We start from the raw sequence: 19,237 nt of genomic DNA on the forward strand, positions 1-19,237 counted from the left end.
CTAGTCTGTTTCGGATCAGATTGATCTATAACCTCAGTGCTAGTCAGCCTGTAATCTAGCCCTTCGCTGTCGACTCCTGGCCTGGTGCCAACATGTCGACCTCCATGGGAGATCATCTTGCTCCGGATCATCTGGAAGAGAAGAGCAAGCACAGATCGGACGATGGAACTCCTGACTCGGACGAAGGCACTTACGTCTATGACAGCGCCAGTAACGGAAACCACTTGAGGGTGGACACTTCTTACAATGACTTGGATAGGACCGCCCTGGCCTCTCCGGTCACTGCGAGAGAAGCATCTACGCGTCTCGAAGACGACCTGGCAGTTATGGAAGCAGAACGGATGGTTTCGCGCTCCACGCAAGAGGCAGAGTCGAAAAAGAGTGTTCACGACGGCCGTCCATCCACCTCTCGCTCTCGTTCACGTTCTCGCTCGCGCCCTAACGAACATGTCGACGAGTTTGACGAGGCCACCAATCCGCTGCATGAGAAAGCTGCAGTTTACAATCCACCCGAGAATCCCAATACCAACATTGCCAGATTTGTCAAGAAACTCCATGAATCGAGTTTCATCATCCGTTACCTTACCTACATCCTGCCACTTGTGATCATCCTACTTATTCCGTTGTTGGTTGGCGCGCTGGCCTATCCAAATGCCAGTGTCGGAGGTGTCCGGCTGGTTTGGTTTTCGGTCTGGCTGGAAATCGTCTGGTTGACCTTGTGGGCTGGAAGAGTGAGTACCTGTGGTATCGTTGTCTGTTTACCCATCGCCTCATCGCTAATTCGATTCTGGACAGATCGTCTCCAAGCTGATCCCTATACCTGTGAACGCGCTCGCTAGTATCTTCACCAACAATGCGAAGAAATGGCGTGATCTTGCCAAGCAATTGGAGCTGCATGCAACTCTTTTCTTCTGGTGGTTGGGTGTCGAAATTTCTTTTCTGCCCACAATGAAGAACCATCACGTGGACGGAAACCATACTACGCGCTCCTGGGAAAATACGCTCAACAAGATTATCATTTCCGTCTTCGTCTGGACGATCCTCAACCTGGTGGAGAAATTCATCATTCAGCTTATTGCCATCAGCTTCCACACGCGTACTTATGCCGACCGGATTGAGATCAACAAGTTTCAAATTGGAAGCTTGACCAAATTATACGAATTTTCGCGGAGGAAAATCACTGCCAAGGACAAGGAATTCGAGGAGCAAAAACAGCCCAGTTCTAATAACGGCCTCAAGATCCCGTTCCATTACGCTGGTAAAGCGGGACGTCTTGCTAAGGGTGCCTTTACCAAGGTTGGTGATGTGGCCGGTGCAGTTGCAGCGGACTTCACTGGTCGCACAGCCACCAACAGCAACCACCCTTACCAGGTTGTGCTGGCTTTGCTGCGAACCACCAGCGGTTGCCAGGTTTTGGCTCGGCGACTCTACCGGACCCTCGTGCGGGATGGCTTTGAGACCGTTTTCTCTGGCGATCTGAAGGAAGCGTTTGATAACAATGACGAAGCTGAAGCTGCCTTTACCATGTTCGACAAAGACATGAATGGAGATATCTCCATGGAAGAATTGGAGTCTGTGTGCGTGGAGATTGGACGCGAACGCAAAGCAATCACTGCGTCCTTGAAGGATCTTGACTCTGTTGTTGGAAGACTCGACAACATCCTGGAATTCTTCGTGGTTATCATTACCCTAATTGTGTTCTTGACCCTGATTTCCACCTCGGCTGCTGGTGTACTCACGTCTGCAGGCTCCAGTATTCTTGCGCTGTCGTGGCTCTTCTCTGCCACTGCACAGGAGTTCCTTCAGTCGGTCATTTTCGTCTTCATCAAGCATCCGTTTGATGTTGGTGACCGTGTCACAGTATATGGTAACTCTGGTGATGCGGGTCTGGGTGATGACTACTTCGTCAAGCAGATTTCTCTCTTGTATACCGAGTTCAAGAAGATGCAGGGTCACGTTGTGCAAGCCCCGAACAGCTATTTGAACGGTCTCTTCATCCTCAACCAACGCAGATCAGGCGCCCTTGCCGAGGCTGTGCCTATTGTCATCAAGTACGGCACGACACTCGAGCAAATTGATGGCCTTCGCCAACGCTTGTTGGAATTTGTCCGCAGCGAACGCCGGGAATTCCAGACCAATATCCTTACTGAGATGCGTGAGGTGACCGAAAACTTCTCCGTCACCCTCAATGTTGTTTTCTTCTACAAGTCAAACTGGCAAAATGAGGGCCTGCGTTTGCAACGTCGCAACAAGTTCATCTGCATGCTCATGCTTGCCTTGCAAGAGATTGGCATCGAGGGCCCACGCATGAACCTCCAGGGTGCCCGTGTCGACATTCCTTTCCATGTCGCTGGGTTCCCTTCGCATAACATGGGTGCTCCTCCCGGCAGCAGTGATGGCCGGCCTCCTCCCACCCCTGTCTACCAGCATGACTCGATCCCCGAGAATACTGGCTCCAGCAGCTCTGTCCGCCAGCATTCTATCCTTCGTAGGGGCGCTGACGCCGCCGCTGCCCGGGCCCGCGGTGACTCGATGCTCACGCGGAAGCATGTTGACTTCTCTCTGGGAATGCGCGACGTTTCTTCCGGCGACGTCATGGGCGATGTCTTCGAAGACCGCGGCACTCGTGTGGATGACGTTGTTCGGATGGCCAACCGTGAAACCGCAGAGCGTCGTATCCAGGAAGAAGAGGAAGAGCAAGCCGAGCGGCAGAGCCGTGCATCTGGCTCTCACCGCCGAAGCCACTCCAACACCAGCGCCGCCCCGTCTGCAGCGCAATCCGGTCGTCAGTCAATGGAATCCCACGGTGGTCACAGTTTGTCCTCCGTCAGTCGTGGCCGATTCTTCCGTCATCGCAACAGCATCAGCAGCCGCGGCCCAGCCGATCTGGAACAAGGGCCAACCCACGGCCAGCAGTCGCCTCAGATCCGTGCCGTGTCGCCCGCTATGGACGAGAAATGATTTCATTTCAGCTAGTGCGGTGTTCATTCTGGAAATGACTGCCCTTGCACACTTGTTTATCGTCCCTTTACATACTGTTGAGTGATTTGGTTTGATCATATCAGCATAGCTATTTATAGATAATACCTTTCCGTACATATCAAAAGGCGGTATGTTTGTTTCTATTTGCATCATAACTGGTTAGACACGCACCAGTATACATACTGTTACGGCTGATTGGTTGAAATATCCAATTGGCTAGACTCCTAATGTTGTTGTGTGGCTGGTATGATATCAGCTCATCTGGTCAGTGTCAAATCCTTGTTCATTCTCTGTGGCATATTCCATCGATATATAGAATTCAATAATGATCTGCACTGATATCATTGCTTGGTCCATACGCTCATCTACACTGCTAACTTGAACTACGTAGAACACTCCAGCCCTCGAACAAGGTCTATAAATAATCCATACAATCAAAACTATAATAGAATCTACCATTACCACTTACTACTACTACGACCACCTCCACCACCAGTAGTAACTTAGTATCTCATAACATGTCCCCCCCCCTTTTCCCTACTACTCTCTCCGCTTAGTGGTACTTAGTTGTTGTTGTAAACGCTCATATACTAGGATTATTTCTGGGGTTCACACATATGTACAATAGTATCGAATTGAATTTGTAGCTGGGTTTGTATCCGAAGACAGAGAAGGCGAGATGGTACTTGAGTAGCTTTTGTGCTCGTTATGCAATGCAACTAAAGTAAAGTAAGAGGCGGTCTAGATTAAAAGGTCTTATCTTTTCCCGCATTGGTAATTTACCGATTAGGTAATCTGCGAGGAGGGGGTGATCTGAGATTGTTTGAACGGAGATCTGATGCACAGCAGCTAGAAGAGAAAAGCTGGACTCTTTTTTTTTTTGGGAAAATCTGGTACGTATAGGTACACACACACACAATTTTGCTCTCAAGAAGAGGAAAATTTCAGAACAAAGGAAATGGGATATACGCCTGGATGATGAGACAAGAAGAGAGTAAGTGGAATAATGAGCAAGAAAATGAAAGCCAGAACGAGAAATCGACAAATGAGTGGAACTCAGACAGCCTGGTTGAGACGACAAACACTCCCAAACACCCGCTAGCCTTGAAACGCGTGTGGAAAATAAAGCAATAGGAAAAGGCAGCAAAAGAAGAGGAATGTATTTTAACAGGTGCAAAAAGAACAATATGTCGTAAGCATGGAGTGATATAAGTCATATAATCGCACACAATAGCGGACCGTACGTGGACTCTGTCCAACGCATGTCACACTGAATTGCAGTCTTCGCAAGGTCTACCTTGATAGTAAATGGTGTCGGTTCTTTATAGGTCGGGTTGAGAATGGGTGGAACCCAAGTATGGATGGGGAGAAGGTGTATGTAATGGTCGAGGTGTGGCATCAGCATCCAGATACCGGTCAACATCAGCTTCTGAACCATAATCCGGAGTCAAATTGTCCCCGGTAGTCTTGATGTAGGGGGTTTCCGGGTCGTCTCCTGAGGGTTCTGACTCTCCGTCTTTCGTAAAAACGATAGGGGGTGTGATATGCCCAAGTTTAGGTGTTTCGACGCTGGCCTCCATGGCCTGTGTATCTGAAGCTTCTGTCGTGTACGGTGATGTTGACCGATCTGAGAAGATTGCTGGTATGTCCATTTTCGACCCTAGCTCCACGATGGGCGAATGCTTGGGGCTGCAACCTTCAACGGACCCCGCAATCGCCTCCTCGGGAATTGAAAGGTTCTCAAGACGGCTCTCCAGACTTGGACTGTGCGGAGAGCGAGTGCCAATGCGTTCCTCGCTGTAGTCACTGGCGCCGCCGGAACCTCCACTGCTCCGTCGCTCCAACGACTCCCGCTCTCTCTTGAGAAGCTCCTCGCTTCCACTGACAACGCTACCCCTGCTATTGGTTCTCATCATCTCTATACCTAGCTTAGAGCCAGGGCGACGAGATCTTTGTTGAGGGCTGCTGGATCGTGTTTGAGAATTTCCGAGCTCTTCATCTTCATCATCGCCAGACTCGGCACACTCGTAGCGCTTGCGTTCCAACGACTCTCTCTTCGCCCGGATCGCTTCACTGGATCGCTGTTTGCGAGGTGTAAGGTTTCCAGACGTATGGACAGTGGGTGGTGCCGAAGACGCGTGAAGTAGGCTTGGGAAAGGCACTGCATCCGAGCCAGATGTGGAACTGCCATCCGTCGCTTCTTGTACACGAGTCACGTCTTCGGAAATCCCGAGGCCACCTCTATCCTGTTCTGGTTCATTGTGATGACTCACGATGACAGGGCCGTCATCTGGTTTAATTGACTCCGTATCGCCAAAGTAACTGCTGACGATAGAGTCCTCTCGACTGGATCCTCTGTAAGAGCTGGAAGGCACATGCGCGAACCCCGACGAAGCTGTTGAACTTGGGCTATGCTCGGCTTGCACAAAAGCCTGGCGTATCGTAGAAGGCGGAACACTCATTGACTGGGAAGGATTGTAGTCCTTTGGAGGCGGCTTCCACTGACAGAACCTACACAGAGCTTCCGTGAATTTTGTCAGGGTTGGAGGCTTCTCAATGAGCGCGTCGAAATGGTGGGTTTCTGGAAGATCCTTAAGGTAGCCTGTAACCGCAATGATTGGAGTATGCCGATTCGCACTACGCGTTTCCCGCACCATACGCGCGACATCGGCTCCAGTTACCTGGGGTAGCTTGAACTCCGTCATGATAATGTCGAACTGCACCTCGCTGAGAGCGTAACGCATCGCTTCGTTACCGTTTACCGCCGTAATGGTACGACATCGCAGTTTCTCAAAGAGGCGTTCCATCACTATGCGAGAGACTGGATGATCTTCACAGATGAGCACGTCCAAGGGCCGGAAGAATGGCCCATCGGGGAAATTGATCTGTGACATGCGCCTTGAGCTTTGACGGCGGCGCTGTACTTTAAGCAAGGCTTTCGTGCGCGGATCCTCATTGTCTGACGAGGAAGGCGAGATATCGAATAATTGGCTGCGGCGTTTGTAATGGCCCACGGCATACGTTTCCTTGGCTAGAGATGATGAGAGGTCCCCGTCCTGGGAGCCGATGGTTTGTGATCTTGCTCGTGAGGCGGGAGCACTGCCGTGGCGCTGTCCAGAAGGTGTCTTGTCAGGCGAGTGAGCCGTGGCTCGAGGGGGCTTTATAGGAGACGATGATGCGGAGCCGTGCTTGAGACTTGCCATCCGACCTTGATCGACACTTGCTGGCTGAGAGCTACCGGCGGACTGCGAGTTATTAGAAGATGACCCGGACGTCTTTCTGCGCTCGTGATTTTGACCGGTGCTAAATTGAACAAGAAGCGGGGACGAAGGCTGAGAGGGACGACTGGGAGACGAATTCGCCTGGCTCATGCTTGAAGGGGACGAAGGCCGGTTGTTGCCTTTGGTTTGAGACAAAGTCCGCTGTAGGGGCATCGGTAACGGGCTGCCCTCCAAAGTGGGCGGTGCAGGCTGCGTGGGGGCTTGATCCTGGCCACCTTGCGCGTGTCCCTGTTGCTGAGAGCCGGTGGGAGGAACGTGGCGTTGCTGTGCTTGCATTGCCTCCTGGCGTAGCTTCTGAATCACGTCCTTATTGGCCTTCTCGAGCATGGGAAGATTCTTGAAGGCAAAGTTGCCAAAGTCATCGGCCATTGTAGGCTCGCTCAGCCTCCTGCTACGTGACTCACGCACGTGAGGTGGAATGTGCAGAGGCATCAACGGTCGCTTCATCGAGTTTACATGAGAGCGGACTTTGAATAAGGCATCATGAGGCCGATCTTGGGGGTATGCGCCAGTGGTTAACGGCGGTTGAGGTGGGCTTGCATCTTCCAGTTCTTCAGCAAAGGCTTGAAGCGTGGCGCCACGAGCGTCGAAGTATTCGGTATCTTCGGGGTTCTCAATGTTGGGTACAAACTGCGCTTTGTCCTCCAGTAAGGTATCCCAGTTGATATCAGAAAACCAAGGGTGGCTCCGGATCTCTGCTCCACCATTTGGGTATTTCTCATCCACATTAGCACCTATCCGTTCACGAGGGTTCATGGTCATGAGCCTGTTCACAAGATCAATAGCTTCGGGGGAAGCGTATTCCTCAGGATCCTCCGGCCAGTTGATCCTCCGGTGAAGGATGTTGTCGAAGACCTCATCTGGAGTTCCAGCATTGAATGGCGGATAACCGAAGAGGAACTCAAACATAATGCAGCCCAGGGACCACCAATCACTCATTTCATCCTGACCAACACCGTTAATGGTTTCCGGGGCCAGATAATCTGGTGTACCCACAAACCGCCTGTTATGGTCCTCGGGGTCAAACAGCGCCATTAGGGGAGGCATCATTGACTGTTGTGGCGGAGTACTGTAGGAGAAGGAATTGCTCATGGTGGGTTGAAGCGGGTACAAGTGAGGAGACTCACCCGCCTCACTTTGGCTCTCCTCTTCGGGTAGTTGATGCTGATGGTGGTGTTGGTGTTGGCCCGGGACGGGCACAGGCATAGTCCCGGAAGCTTCACCACCCTCGTTGACAGACAAAGTGCGGAACATGGCATTCAGACTCTCGCTGGCGCCGCTATCGCTACGGTAACCGGACGCTCGACGAGAAGTCTGCCGACTGAGTCCGCCCCCTTGATTGAGGCTGAAGTAAGATGGTTGGGGGATGCTGCTAGCAACATCTGGCGTAATTAATGGTGTGGACCCTGGGGATCCACTGCCTTGAAAATCGAAAGAGGCCGATCTGGAAGATGTAATTGACGTTGCTCGAGGAAACGAGCCCTGCTTCAGAAGATCGGGTGCTGGCTCATTGTTCATACTCTTGAGGACGCGTTTCTGACGCCCAACAAGGCCCATGCGGGATAGTCCGAAATCAGTCAGCTTGAGATGACCCGTCTGATCGATAAGAAGATTGTCTGGCTTGAGATCACGGTGGACGATTCCCCTACCATGGAGATGTTCGACGCCGAGGACTACTTCCGCAATGTACTTTTTCGCCCAGTCCTCGGGCAGTCCACCAAGAACCTTGACGAGCGAAGCGCAATCGCCGCCGTTGAGATATTCCATTACCAGGTAAAGGTAGTCCTTGCTGGAAAATGTCCAATAGAGCTTAGCAACAAAATCGCTTTCGCCTTGCCACATCATAATCGCACGCTCTGCCTTGACATTGGTGACCTGATTCTTCGCGACCATGTCCGCCTTCTTCAACACCTTGATGGCAAAGTATTCTCCAGTTACTTTTTTCTTGGCCAAGTAAACACTTCCAAAGGCACCTTTGCTAATTGGCTTGATGATCTCAAAGTCCTTGATCGACGGCGGTGCTGGTCTCGGTTGCGGCTGGCTGGCGGATGACAAATGCGGTGAAACGGGAGGCTTTACGATATCGGAAGACGTTGCGGACGATTGACGGCGATGATGAGGGTAGTGGATTTGTGCCAGCTCGATCGCATTTGCGGAGGGAGATACTATAGGTGACGGTAGACTATCGGCGCCGCTCGAGAGACGAGCCCGGGGCATTCGCAATGGTGAATGTGGGCCGGATACCCTGGCCGGAGAATGTTGTCTGCGAGGTGAGCTAGAAAGACCTGGAAGGACTAGACTCCTTCGCTTTCTGTCCATACTGCGGTCGGACGAGGGCGAGTCGGTTCGCACGGCACCGGGGAAAGCAGAAGAAGGAACGCTGCTGTCACTGTTATCACCAGCATCCAAATCTATCAACGAGAGACCCCGTCTGGATGGCTGCGATGTCCCTAACACCCCAGCGATACTCTTGTGTGATCGGGGTGTGGGACATTCCATCGGGCTGTTCGACCCAGTCGACACAGCGACTGAGGCTTTGCCTTCGGAGGAGTGGTTGGACTGGAACCGGTCGGGCGAATTGCGCATGGACATGGTTAAAGCGGACATTGCAGGCGGTGCTGTAGATTCGCGCTTCCCTCGTATTATCGGGCTACTTGCAGTCACGGCGGGTTCGTTGTCTTGGGGGGCGTCATCGTCTGAGGCACTTGAGTCGCTGAGCTGGCCCGCCGCAATTCGCTCAGCTTTAGTGAGAGCCGCGGTGATGCACTCCTCTACCAGTATTGTGTATTCGATGCGAATCCGCTCGGCATACTCCACAATTCTTCTATGGCGGATAACCGCATCGACTTTTGCCTTGGCGACTTGTTCGGTATCGGTGCATAGGGCCGCGAGTCCTTGCTCCTGCTCTAGTGTATTAGAGCTGGGTGACTGCCACTGGAGAACCTGCGAGATACGAGATTCGGACTGCGGAGACAACGTCCGAAAATCATCACTGTTGTCCGCGCGAGATTCCTTGATTACAGGCATGTTGATTTCCAAGGCAGTGTCACAAAGGTCAAGAATCAACTCAACGACGCGAGCTAGCGGACGCCGCACTGCGAATGATCGAGCGCGAGTATGCCCGATTCCTGAGGCCGAATGATCTCTGGATCGAGGCGGCGTGCCAGGAGCGGAATTAGCACTAGAGACTGATCCGGACGACGGTGCGGAGGCCGCTGGAGATGGCCCAATTGGTAGGCCTTTGTACTCGGGCTGGGGTGTCGGCGGGGGGTTGCTCTCCCCGAGTACCAACGGCCTGCTTTGTCTGGCTTCTAGAGCATCTAGCACTTTGACGATGGCATGACGATGCTCGTTGAGATTCTCCTGAGCTATCTGAACATCCATCTCGGCCCGATGCTCCTGTAGACAAAGATCCGAATGTTTCTCAAACCACCATGGTGTGATCTGACGTTCACAAATACGACACAACACAGGGTTTGGAGCGGGATGCTTCGAAGGATCAGGCTCACTAGCAGCAGCCTCAGCCAGAGTGGTCAAGTAATTTGCCAACACTTCCGCTCCAACGCCCAAGGATTCGACTAGCAAAGGCGGAAGGTCGATGGTCACTTCTCTCGGTTCCGTAAACGGTCGCAACATCCACATGGTCTGCCAACGTAGAGAATAATGGTTAGTCTATATCACGTATACCGGGCATCGACTGTTGCGGTGACTTACATGTCCAACTCCGTCGGCCGTCCGATCAAACACCATGATACCTTGTCCTTCCAGATGAAGGAGGTCATGATGCCGGTCCTCCTTCTCAGCCGGGGCGTGTGCTTCTTCTGCAATGTCGGTCGCTTCCGTGGCTTCATGCTCTGGCTCCGCAGGTCGTGGCTCTGGCGAGTACTTCAGGACCGAGTCGGGGCCCATATGGACTGCAAAGCGAATAAACCGACTGCGGGAGTCATCCTCCTTCATGCTCTCTATAGCATCGTGAAAGACGTTCTGGTTACCGACCACGATCTCCGATATCATCCGCCCCTCTATTGACACCGGTGACGTGCCCACGACCTGTTTCCATGATGGACTGACCCATTTGACGCGACCATCGAGATCCAAATCAACAATGACATTCAGGGTTTGTTCCGCCGCTTCCTTGAGATCTTCGCGTTCCTGTCGCATGTGATCGACGCTGGGGGAGCGAGTAGGAGAGAATCTCGGATCGATACTCCGAGCTTCCTGCCGCAGGGCAGTCACGGCGGGAGGAGCGAGGTATTGAGCATCATCTGTGCCATTGCCCGCCATGCTGAAAAGGCGGAGCCGACAGGAATACCGAAGACTGCCCCGAGGGGAGGACGAGGGGACGTCGAATGACTGAGAGGCGTGGGGTGTGAAATCAAGCGAGAGAAATTATACACGTTGAGCAGCTTCCAAGCAGGACCGTCTGCTAGGCAGAGCGGGTGCCCTTTGATTGTTGGTTATGAATGCATCCGCAGTATTAATTGGCCATGGCTGGATAGCGGGGGACGGTGATGGCGAGACAGCAAACAACCCTATCGCAACAAAATAGACGGGGAAGTGCACTTTTTTTTTCGTTTTTCTGGTGATAAAGAGGGTACGAAATATTTCTTTTTTGTAGATAAAGAAAGAAAAAAAAGAGGAGTATCTCGTGATCACGTAAGGACAGAGGAGGAAAGCGAAACGAAGAGGGAAAAGCGGCTATGCGGGGGAATGGCGCGACGGAGCGTCAACGCGAAGCCAGGGTGACGATTGACCGAGTCAACCCCCGGAACGAGGTCGACTAGAAGCAGGGAATAGTCGAGGTTGGTGAAACCAGACAGCGCTGGAGGAATAGCGACATAGAATAAACAGAGCAGCGGGAGGGAAAGGAAAGCCAAGAGGGAGGGAAATGGCGAGACGAACAAGAATTAAGGGCGAAAAATAGATGGGCAAAGGCACAGCGAGAGTGAGTGGGAAGACAAGCCAAGCAGCCAGCCAGCCAGCAAACCTCAGGAATGGCAGCGTCAGTCCGTCGTACTATTCTTGTATTCGTGTATGGAGGAAAGAACGTGAGAAACGGCAAGTTTACCAGTCTTTACCCGTTTGGTATCCACTCAGCCAAATCATACGCCGCCAACGGTGACTGCGGGTCTGTGCGGTACCGTTCGGTATGGTAAAATTGGCGGGAAAAGCAGCAGCGCAAGACTTTCGATCAACGATTGACTTTCAGAAGTCCAAACACTTTCTTTCCTGAGAAAGTCTTCGGTTGAATGGACACAATCTGGATGGGATTTTAGGTTTCCCGCCTGAAACCATCGTAGCTCCAAAAGGCAGGGGAGATGCTGGTCGTCTGGTTCTGATTGCCGATTGAGAGACAGTCAGAAGCCGTTCCAACCGGAAAATAATACTTTGTAGTTATTATGTACGGAGTTGATAACATGATTCGCAACGAGGGTTTTCAAAGTTACTCCGTTTTCTCTGCTGTCTACTTTGTAGTATAGCAGTATAGTGAAGTAAGTTACTTTCATCACTAATACCGGCAGATTCAATTAATCTTTCTTACTTTTTCGCTTCCCTTCTCTTCTCTCCCCCCCCCCGCCTTCCTCTCACCTCACCTTCCCTTCTGACACACGGTGCATCTAGTAGTCTTAAAGTCTTTCCGTCCGGGATTTCTTACCGCTGGCTAAGGAGTGGTGGCTCCATCTGCAAGGTGCATTAGGGTATGGATCATAGTCCATTAGACCTCTCAGAGGAGCCGCGGTGGATGCCCGGACACACCCGTGGTATAGGCATCTAGTCACTAGCTACATCCACTTAACTGTACCTAGCTGCACAGTTATCTAGGCGCTGCTCCAACATGCGCCAGAACCGCCCATCATCTGCTGGTATTATCGTCGACATTATCCGACGGACAACTTCCATACGTCTATTATTCGCTGGCCATCCCCCAGCTCCCTCTCCCTCACTCTAGCAACGGGGCAGTGATTCATCCTAGTCCGATGCTGCATCCTCTCCACTCGATTAACAAATCGAATTCTTGGAGAGATATTGAATTAATCCCAACACACGGCTCGTTCCTCAGGACACTCTCCCCTCTCATTTGTTGTGGCCTGACGATTATCGGCCGCCATTAACATCATTGCCGTCATCATCACCCAGGAACCAGCAGTGGCCCCCCTCCATTCAGAGACAACGCAGCATTGCCGACCTCGTACTTTCCCGTGGGTGAGATAGCGGAATTGCTTTTCTTCTTTCCTTTCGGTCTCGATCCCTTCTGGAGGGAGGTCAGTCCGAACCACACGCGACAGTATCCGCAGCCACGAAGCGCCACTCTAGACCCCGTCTCAACGGTCGGGCCATTTCCATTTAGCGCATCTCTTCGATGGGTTTCTGTTCTTGAATTCCTGTGCAACCGACCGTACTCTTCTCGCCCCTTCTAACACGCAGCCATCGCAATCTAGAAAACCCTGTAGACTGAACTGGTGCGGAATTCTTGTCACCCCGGAAAGGATCCTTACGAGTGAATGCGACCGACGGCGTACGTGTGTTGCCTGCAGCGTCCCATTTGCGCCAATGAATTCAGAGGGCCGACTACACCAGAACGTCACCGCCCGGCCGAAAGAAGGTGAGAACCATAATGGTTAATAATGGCAAAGAACTGGAGTCTCTCATCTGCGTCCGCTGTACCATGGATCAAGCTCCCCCAGACCCAGCGGATAAGCTGCTCACTTGACTCCCCTTCGCCCCCCATGAGATACATCATTCGATCCGGGACAGGGGACGCTAGAAGCCCGGATTCATCTCCAGCTAAAATGACTGGGGTTCCGCTGGTAAGCGAGGCAGGTTGTCTGCATGTCTGCAGTTACACACGCAGTCCGGACTGCGGTCGGCCATTGGCCCGTGACAGATCGTAGTCTCAGCCCTGGATTCCGCGCATTCGTTCGACTCAGTTGCGGAATCCACTAGAGACCATCTTAGCAGTATCGGTTTGTTATCCCTTTGCGATTTGGAGGGGATTGACCGGTGGCAGTCAAATCGGTACTGAGGTAGTATTGTTCTTACTCTCATGTCACTCCGGTTATGACCCGAAAATGGTAAACCCAGACTCGTTCGTCATCAGGACTCCTTCCACGTACTCCCCGATGGAGGATAACACCAATCGGTATATGATAGAAGCTGAGGTGGATGTTTCTGCGGGGTAAACCAGGTGGGGAGGTTCCAAAGCTGATTGACGGCGTGGCTGGAGACCAAATGCCATCCATGACCGCAAACGATCCCTTCTTTTCTTTTTCGGTCCGCCTTTGGTCCTCCTGCTGCTACCTATCAGACCAGTAACGTCCTTCGGCTCTGCTTGACGGCTACGCAATAATATCATGATGATGACAATGATGCGCTGGTTGGCGATCCACCCCGTTTCACCTCCATTGCCTCAAAATCTCGAAAATGGCGCCCTGAGGACCTCCCAACCCCTGGACATCGCTACAAGCCAATGACGACCGTATCCCTGGTTGTATTCTCGAATTATTCTATCGCCATCAGCCAAACATCCAAATCCCATGGGTCCCAGTCTCTTCCACACTGCTCAACTGTGAGGATCACCGTCTGCAGGTGGCGTAGGCACGTCCGGCCTCCCGTACATGAAATTCGATGAGAGTTCCTGCACCTCCCACATCCGAGACTGCATTCCACCGTCAATCCTTACCGAAGGGGCCAAGGAGAATGAAAGCAAAGGTGGAACAAGAGCAATGATCGGCCTTTTGTCTGTGGAGGAAACAACTCCCTCCCCACACTCAGCACACAAATTCTTCCCTCGTTTGAACCACTTACAAGCTGACACCAGTAAACCCAAAAGAATGTTACTTGCCTGTTGAGATCGTCGAACGTGAACAAAGACATGAGAGGGAGGATGACAAAAGTACTACTAACTACCACGATTCTTCCCTTAAACTAACCAACCATATCTCCCATCCCCGCACACAAAACACGCATGGACGGACATTGGCCGATCCCACGAGATCATCTGACAGGGGGTTCCCAACCTAAATACGGACAGAGAAGCATGGGAAAAGAAACTCAGTCCAGTCAATCAGTCAGTCACTCCAGTAACAGTAACCTTGCTTACATACCACACCACCCATACAATGTTAATGTGTCAAAATCAAAACCAACAAAGTTAACGTTCAGCCACCTCCGCCTCTAAAACCAAGACTTCTTTCCTAAGGTACCTAGTACTTACCCAAACTAGCAAGACATCTGGATGAAAAGTAGAAAAGCAAAAAAGATAAAATAAAATAAAAACATAAGAGAAAAACAAAGTGAAAATGGGTCCACGGAATCAAAGGACCTGGAACCCTACCACCTCATCATTGATTTGCACGGGGAGAAATATATACATACACATGCACCGCACATATATTATATAGCTCGCTCTCCATTCAAACAAAGCCAGGGGAAATTCCCAAAATCAAGCTTGCTTTTTAACACATCTGAATGTTATAAAGACTTATACAGGTTTTTCGTCTTCATCATGGCCTATCTAGACCTAGACAATAACCTACCAGCACTGTCACAACAACTACCATGTGATAGAATCTGAATTTAACACAAGACATAGATGGCGTCTAGACCCTCCCTCCCTAACGCCCACAATAAGCCCCATCCATATACTCCGTCCTTCCGTCCATACCACAGTAGGTAAGTTCTAGTAGTTACCATAGCAGCGATCAGCCATTCTCCATCCATCCATCCACGCACACACACACAGACACACACTACCATTCATCCTACTTACCTTATTCCGGGTACATACATACATACATACATACACACCCCAATAGCGAAATCTCCCCTCCCGAAGTAAAAATCCTCTCCATATCCAAAAAGTACTGGCTAGTCCTCCCCATCCATCCTTGTTTCCATTCGTGCATTTGCACATGCATAGTACATACTATACACATACACACATACACACACATCCATGTATATATTGGTATATATGTATGTATGTATGTAAATATGTGTATATGTATGTATGTTTGATTTGCCATCTCCTCAGTCCCAGCCCCCTACATCATCCCCACCCATCCTATCACGACATATACATAATACAGCATACATATACATTTATTATAAAGCATGGGGGGATAGAGGAGAAAAAAAAAAGTCATAGTAGTATATTTCGCCTTGCAAGGGGGCGGGGGGAGGGGGAGGGATGTTGGTGTGATTTGGGGGTAGATAGTAGTACGACTTGAAATGTCTGTGTCGGTTCTGGGTCTCATTCTTGTAAAGTGATGTAAGTACATGAACGAGATGGAACAAGCTACGCAGTACTTGTGATATGTATGTACTATTTGTGGATTATGAGGATACTTCCTTTGGATTCTGTCTCTTTGTATCCGGGGAGGTCAGTGTTTCTGGGGTATATGGCACGGTAGTAAGAGTAAGAAGGTGGAGTTGTTGAAGCATGGTTTCATCATTGGGGTTGCTTATGCGTTTAGTCGATGCATGGTTGGTCCAATGATGTGGATTAATGTAGGGAGGATCATATGAAAACTGGCTTCATTGAGTTTACAGGATGCAGGAAATTCCCTCCGCATTAAAATTGTAATAATATTAGCGTGAAAGAAGGTTTATCCTTAACAATAGCAGACTTCCGGATTGCAAGCCTGAGCGCGAGTGTGCGTATGGAATGATGGTGACAGAAGTCACTTCTTAAGAATTACATTAATGATAATGACAATCGCAACACGTATCGAACCAATTCAGTCCCAGGATATGATATCAGACGCGATCTTCTCGGCAAGCATGTCTAAGGCTGTCAGCAGCGAATAAGAACTCTGAAAATGAAGGCCACTTACAAACTACCGATTGGGGATGTCCCGGCGGCAGAAATGGGAACGCACTGGCATCGACCACTCTCAACCCATCAACTCCGAATACTCGTGCCTGGCTGTCAACCACAGCCATTGAGTCGTTGCGTACACCCATCTTGCACGTACACGAAGCATGGTAGACTGTCATAAGGGTATCCTTAATCACATCTAGAATCTCCGAATCAGTCTGGAACTCCTCCCCGGGAAAGTATTCTTTCCCGTCAATAATCGGTTCCATCCCCGGACTCTGGAAAATCTCGCGATTTCTTCGATAAATCGCAACAGCCACTTCTTCGTCTGTTTTGGTTGCAAGCCAGTTGGGATTGATTATTGGCAGGTCGTCTGTGTCGTCTGAAATGATGGTGACATTCCCGCGGGATGTGGGTGCGACTAATGCTCCGGCGATTGACGCATACTGCGCCCCATCTTGCGGTTGGTGTTTAATAGGATCAGAGAAATCTCCAAGATAGAGAGCCACTGGAATGTACTTCAAGGGTCACTGTTAGCCATGTTCAAAGACTTCGTGCAGAGAGCATACCTCTATCTCAGGCCAGCCAGGAGGGAACCAGGATAGATCCCGGATCGTCTCATCCGAGAAGTGAGATCGAAGTTCATCTGGGACCTTCTCAAAAGCCAAGAAATCAATTCCCTGGGTTGTCAGTGGACCAGTGCGGTTTGCTAAATACTGGACGACTACTTCAGTCAAGTAAAGAAAGTTAGTAGCAATCCTGGTGCTTGTTGGAAGCGCAACTCGGTAGGCGGGCCCGAAGAAAGCATGATCCCACATGTTTTGCCCTACTCCGGGAAGGTCAACAACGACCTCAATACCATGCTCTTTCAGCTCACTAGCTGGACCAATTCCAGATACCATCAGGAGCTGAGGGCTCTGGAATGCCCCGGCTGACACTATGACTTCCCGGGTGGCTCGTAATATATATATCAAGTCCCCAGTCCTTACTTCCACCCCGGTAGCTCGCCTTTCTGTGTTGATGAGTATTCTCTTTGCCATTGTCTTCTTGTACAGTGCAAGAGTCATTAGGTGTGGTATCGAAGAGCTTTTGAAAGCGGCCTCTGAACTACTTCGGATCTTCTTGTGTGGGTCGATGGTCAGGGCACAGTATTGAGCGCCCAGTAGGAACCCGCTGTTGAAGTCCTCGATCTTCGGAATGCCTACAGACTCCATACCGCGCTTTATCCAGCTCGAAAACGGTACGGCGAAGTCAGGGTAGGATACCTGCAGAGGCTCGCCCCGTTCATCAAACGCACTCGGGTTGAACGCTGCTGTGGCATTGCTATGCCGTATGTCGTTGTTGGGCGGAGTGAAGTTAGCCGTGCGTTGGAAGAAAGGAAGAATTCGGTCAAAAGTGTAGCTATTGTCGTCCACGAGCTCAGCCCATCTTTGCATTGCCTCTCTATTCGGCCTAGCACCAATGTCAGTTCTGCCCTCCGTGAATTGCCCGGCGAGTGGTTTCGAACCTTTGATAGACCATCATATTGGATCCTGTCCTGTAGAGGGGTCAAAAAATTAGCGTTGCCCGTATGGAAACGAAGACGAAAGTGAGAGACGAAGTGAGCTTACGATCCCCCCAGACATTTGCCTCTGGGGTAATGAAGGTCGCGATAGTTGGCTCCCGGGACATTGTAGGCGACAAATCGCCAATCCACGGGTGTCGAGCTGTTCACATCGCTCCCTATGCCAATGATCCCAGCTCCTGGAACCGCAGCTAGGGGATATTTGAGCTCGTAGAAGCCTCCCGCCTCAACCAGAGCTACTCTGTATCTATGTTGTGCGAGACGAGCTGCCAAAGTTAAGCCCCCAGCCCCGGCACCGACAACCACGTAGTCGAAGGAGGCATCTAGCCCCGGGACACCTTGCTCGGCATCGTCCAGATAATCTCCCGAAAACCCTAACGCAGTGGTAGCAATGGCCAATAGGACAAATATACAGGTCGTAAGGAAAGACATTCGACCAAGGCCCATATGATGAGAGCATTCGTTTAGCGAAAGAACAGGCTTTTCAGGCATCCAAGGCATAATCCTGATCGTTAGACCGATCACTGCATCCCGCTGAAGCCCACGGAATAAGTATACATGAAATCTCTAAAAATAAGAGCGACGAACAAACTGATCGGGAAGGATTGCGCGGTACTTTGGGACAGATGTACTGTAGTTGTATCACAGCGGCGGATCCATTGATTCCTGCCGGATGAGGAAAGAATATACCATTGAATGACCTGTTCCTGCGCCATGCAGTGACATCCAACGACCAATGAACGGTATTAATCCGTCAGGTATAGCATGATCATTCCATCCAGCATCTTGCCTGTTATTCAAGAGGCCGATGACACCTATATTTGCAAGGACAAAGACAGCCAGCGCATTCTCAGAGCCAAGGAATCCAGACCTGACGCGAACTGCGACTTAAGCGCACTGCAGATTGACACCAAAATGTTTCCTTCAAGTTTCCAGGTTCCGTTTCAACACCTCATCGTTAGCGATGTTGTGGTGTTCAATGATTATCCCTCCATGGTGACGACCATCCCCCATATCACAAGGGAACTTTCGCATCCATGCTGGTATCCCACTTCTTCACACGAGCCCCCCAACTTTCTGTCGGCTTCCGATGCTCCAATCAGCAGCGAATCAAGTCGGCTCACATCCCAGCAGGGGAGGGGAAAGAACCGATGATATGGTGCAGGATGTGGAACCAACACGAAGGTTCAATGTATGACAGAATAAGGGAAGTTGATTTGGCAGGAATTAGACGATTATCGCAAATAGGGCAACAGTGAATATCTAACGTAATTCGCTTTCCTTCGGTCCTGCGAGCAAGTTAAGATCCATAGCTTCAAGTATAATCTACCATGTCCTTTCATAGTTAATGACCGGTAGGTTTCCCCAAGAAAGCTCTGCCAAAGACATGTATCATCTTCGGTTCGAAAGCCGGACCAAAAGATTGAGGAAATGCTTCACCGTATCTCCGGACTCGGGCATATTATTCGGCAGGGTTCGAAATGAAGTAGGCCAATCTGCTCGGGGCGTTGTTACAAAACTTTATTGAGTACCATTCGGCGCTAGAGCCAAGGGGACAGAAGCCGATGGAGTATACGAGACGCCTCAATT

At 50.7% G+C, this 19,237-nt stretch overlaps 3 protein-coding genes across 3 annotated transcripts; 1 reads left to right on the forward strand and 2 right to left on the reverse strand.

Moving 5' to 3' along the window:
* Window positions 1–92: 92 nt before the first annotated feature.
* On the forward strand, window positions 93–2,961 carry BO85DRAFT_385498 (Mechanosensitive ion channel family; the record flags this gene model as incomplete). Its single annotated transcript, XM_025656598.1, has 2 exons — window positions 93–731; window positions 796–2,961. The coding sequence occupies 2 exons, from the start codon at window positions 93–95 to the stop codon at window positions 2,959–2,961; spliced, it is 2,805 nt and encodes a 934-aa protein (XP_025509728.1).
* A 1,343-nt stretch (window positions 2,962–4,304) lies between these two features.
* Window positions 4,305–10,547, reverse strand: BO85DRAFT_493636 (protein kinase RIM15; the record flags this gene model as incomplete). The annotated part of the gene is made up of 2 exons (XM_025663837.1): window positions 4,305–9,908; window positions 9,978–10,547. The coding sequence occupies 2 exons, from the start codon at window positions 10,545–10,547 to the stop codon at window positions 4,305–4,307; spliced, it is 6,174 nt and encodes a 2,057-aa protein (XP_025509729.1).
* A 5,314-nt stretch (window positions 10,548–15,861) lies between these two features.
* On the reverse strand, window positions 15,862–18,079 carry BO85DRAFT_409304 (GMC family oxidoreductase; the record flags this gene model as incomplete). The annotated part of the gene is made up of 5 exons (XM_025657430.1): window positions 15,862–16,050; window positions 16,100–16,601; window positions 16,653–17,535; window positions 17,591–17,620; window positions 17,694–18,079. 5 exons carry the CDS (start codon window positions 18,077–18,079, stop codon window positions 16,004–16,006), a joined length of 1,848 nt encoding a protein of 615 aa, XP_025509730.1. The 3' UTR covers window positions 15,862–16,003.
* Between the last annotated feature and the right edge of the window lie 1,158 nt (window positions 18,080–19,237).

Source organism: Aspergillus piperis (genome assembly GCF_003184755.1).
Source record: "Aspergillus piperis CBS 112811 unplaced genomic scaffold BO85scaffold_40, whole genome shotgun sequence".
Taxonomy (NCBI): Eukaryota; Fungi; Ascomycota; class Eurotiomycetes; order Eurotiales; family Aspergillaceae; genus Aspergillus; species Aspergillus piperis.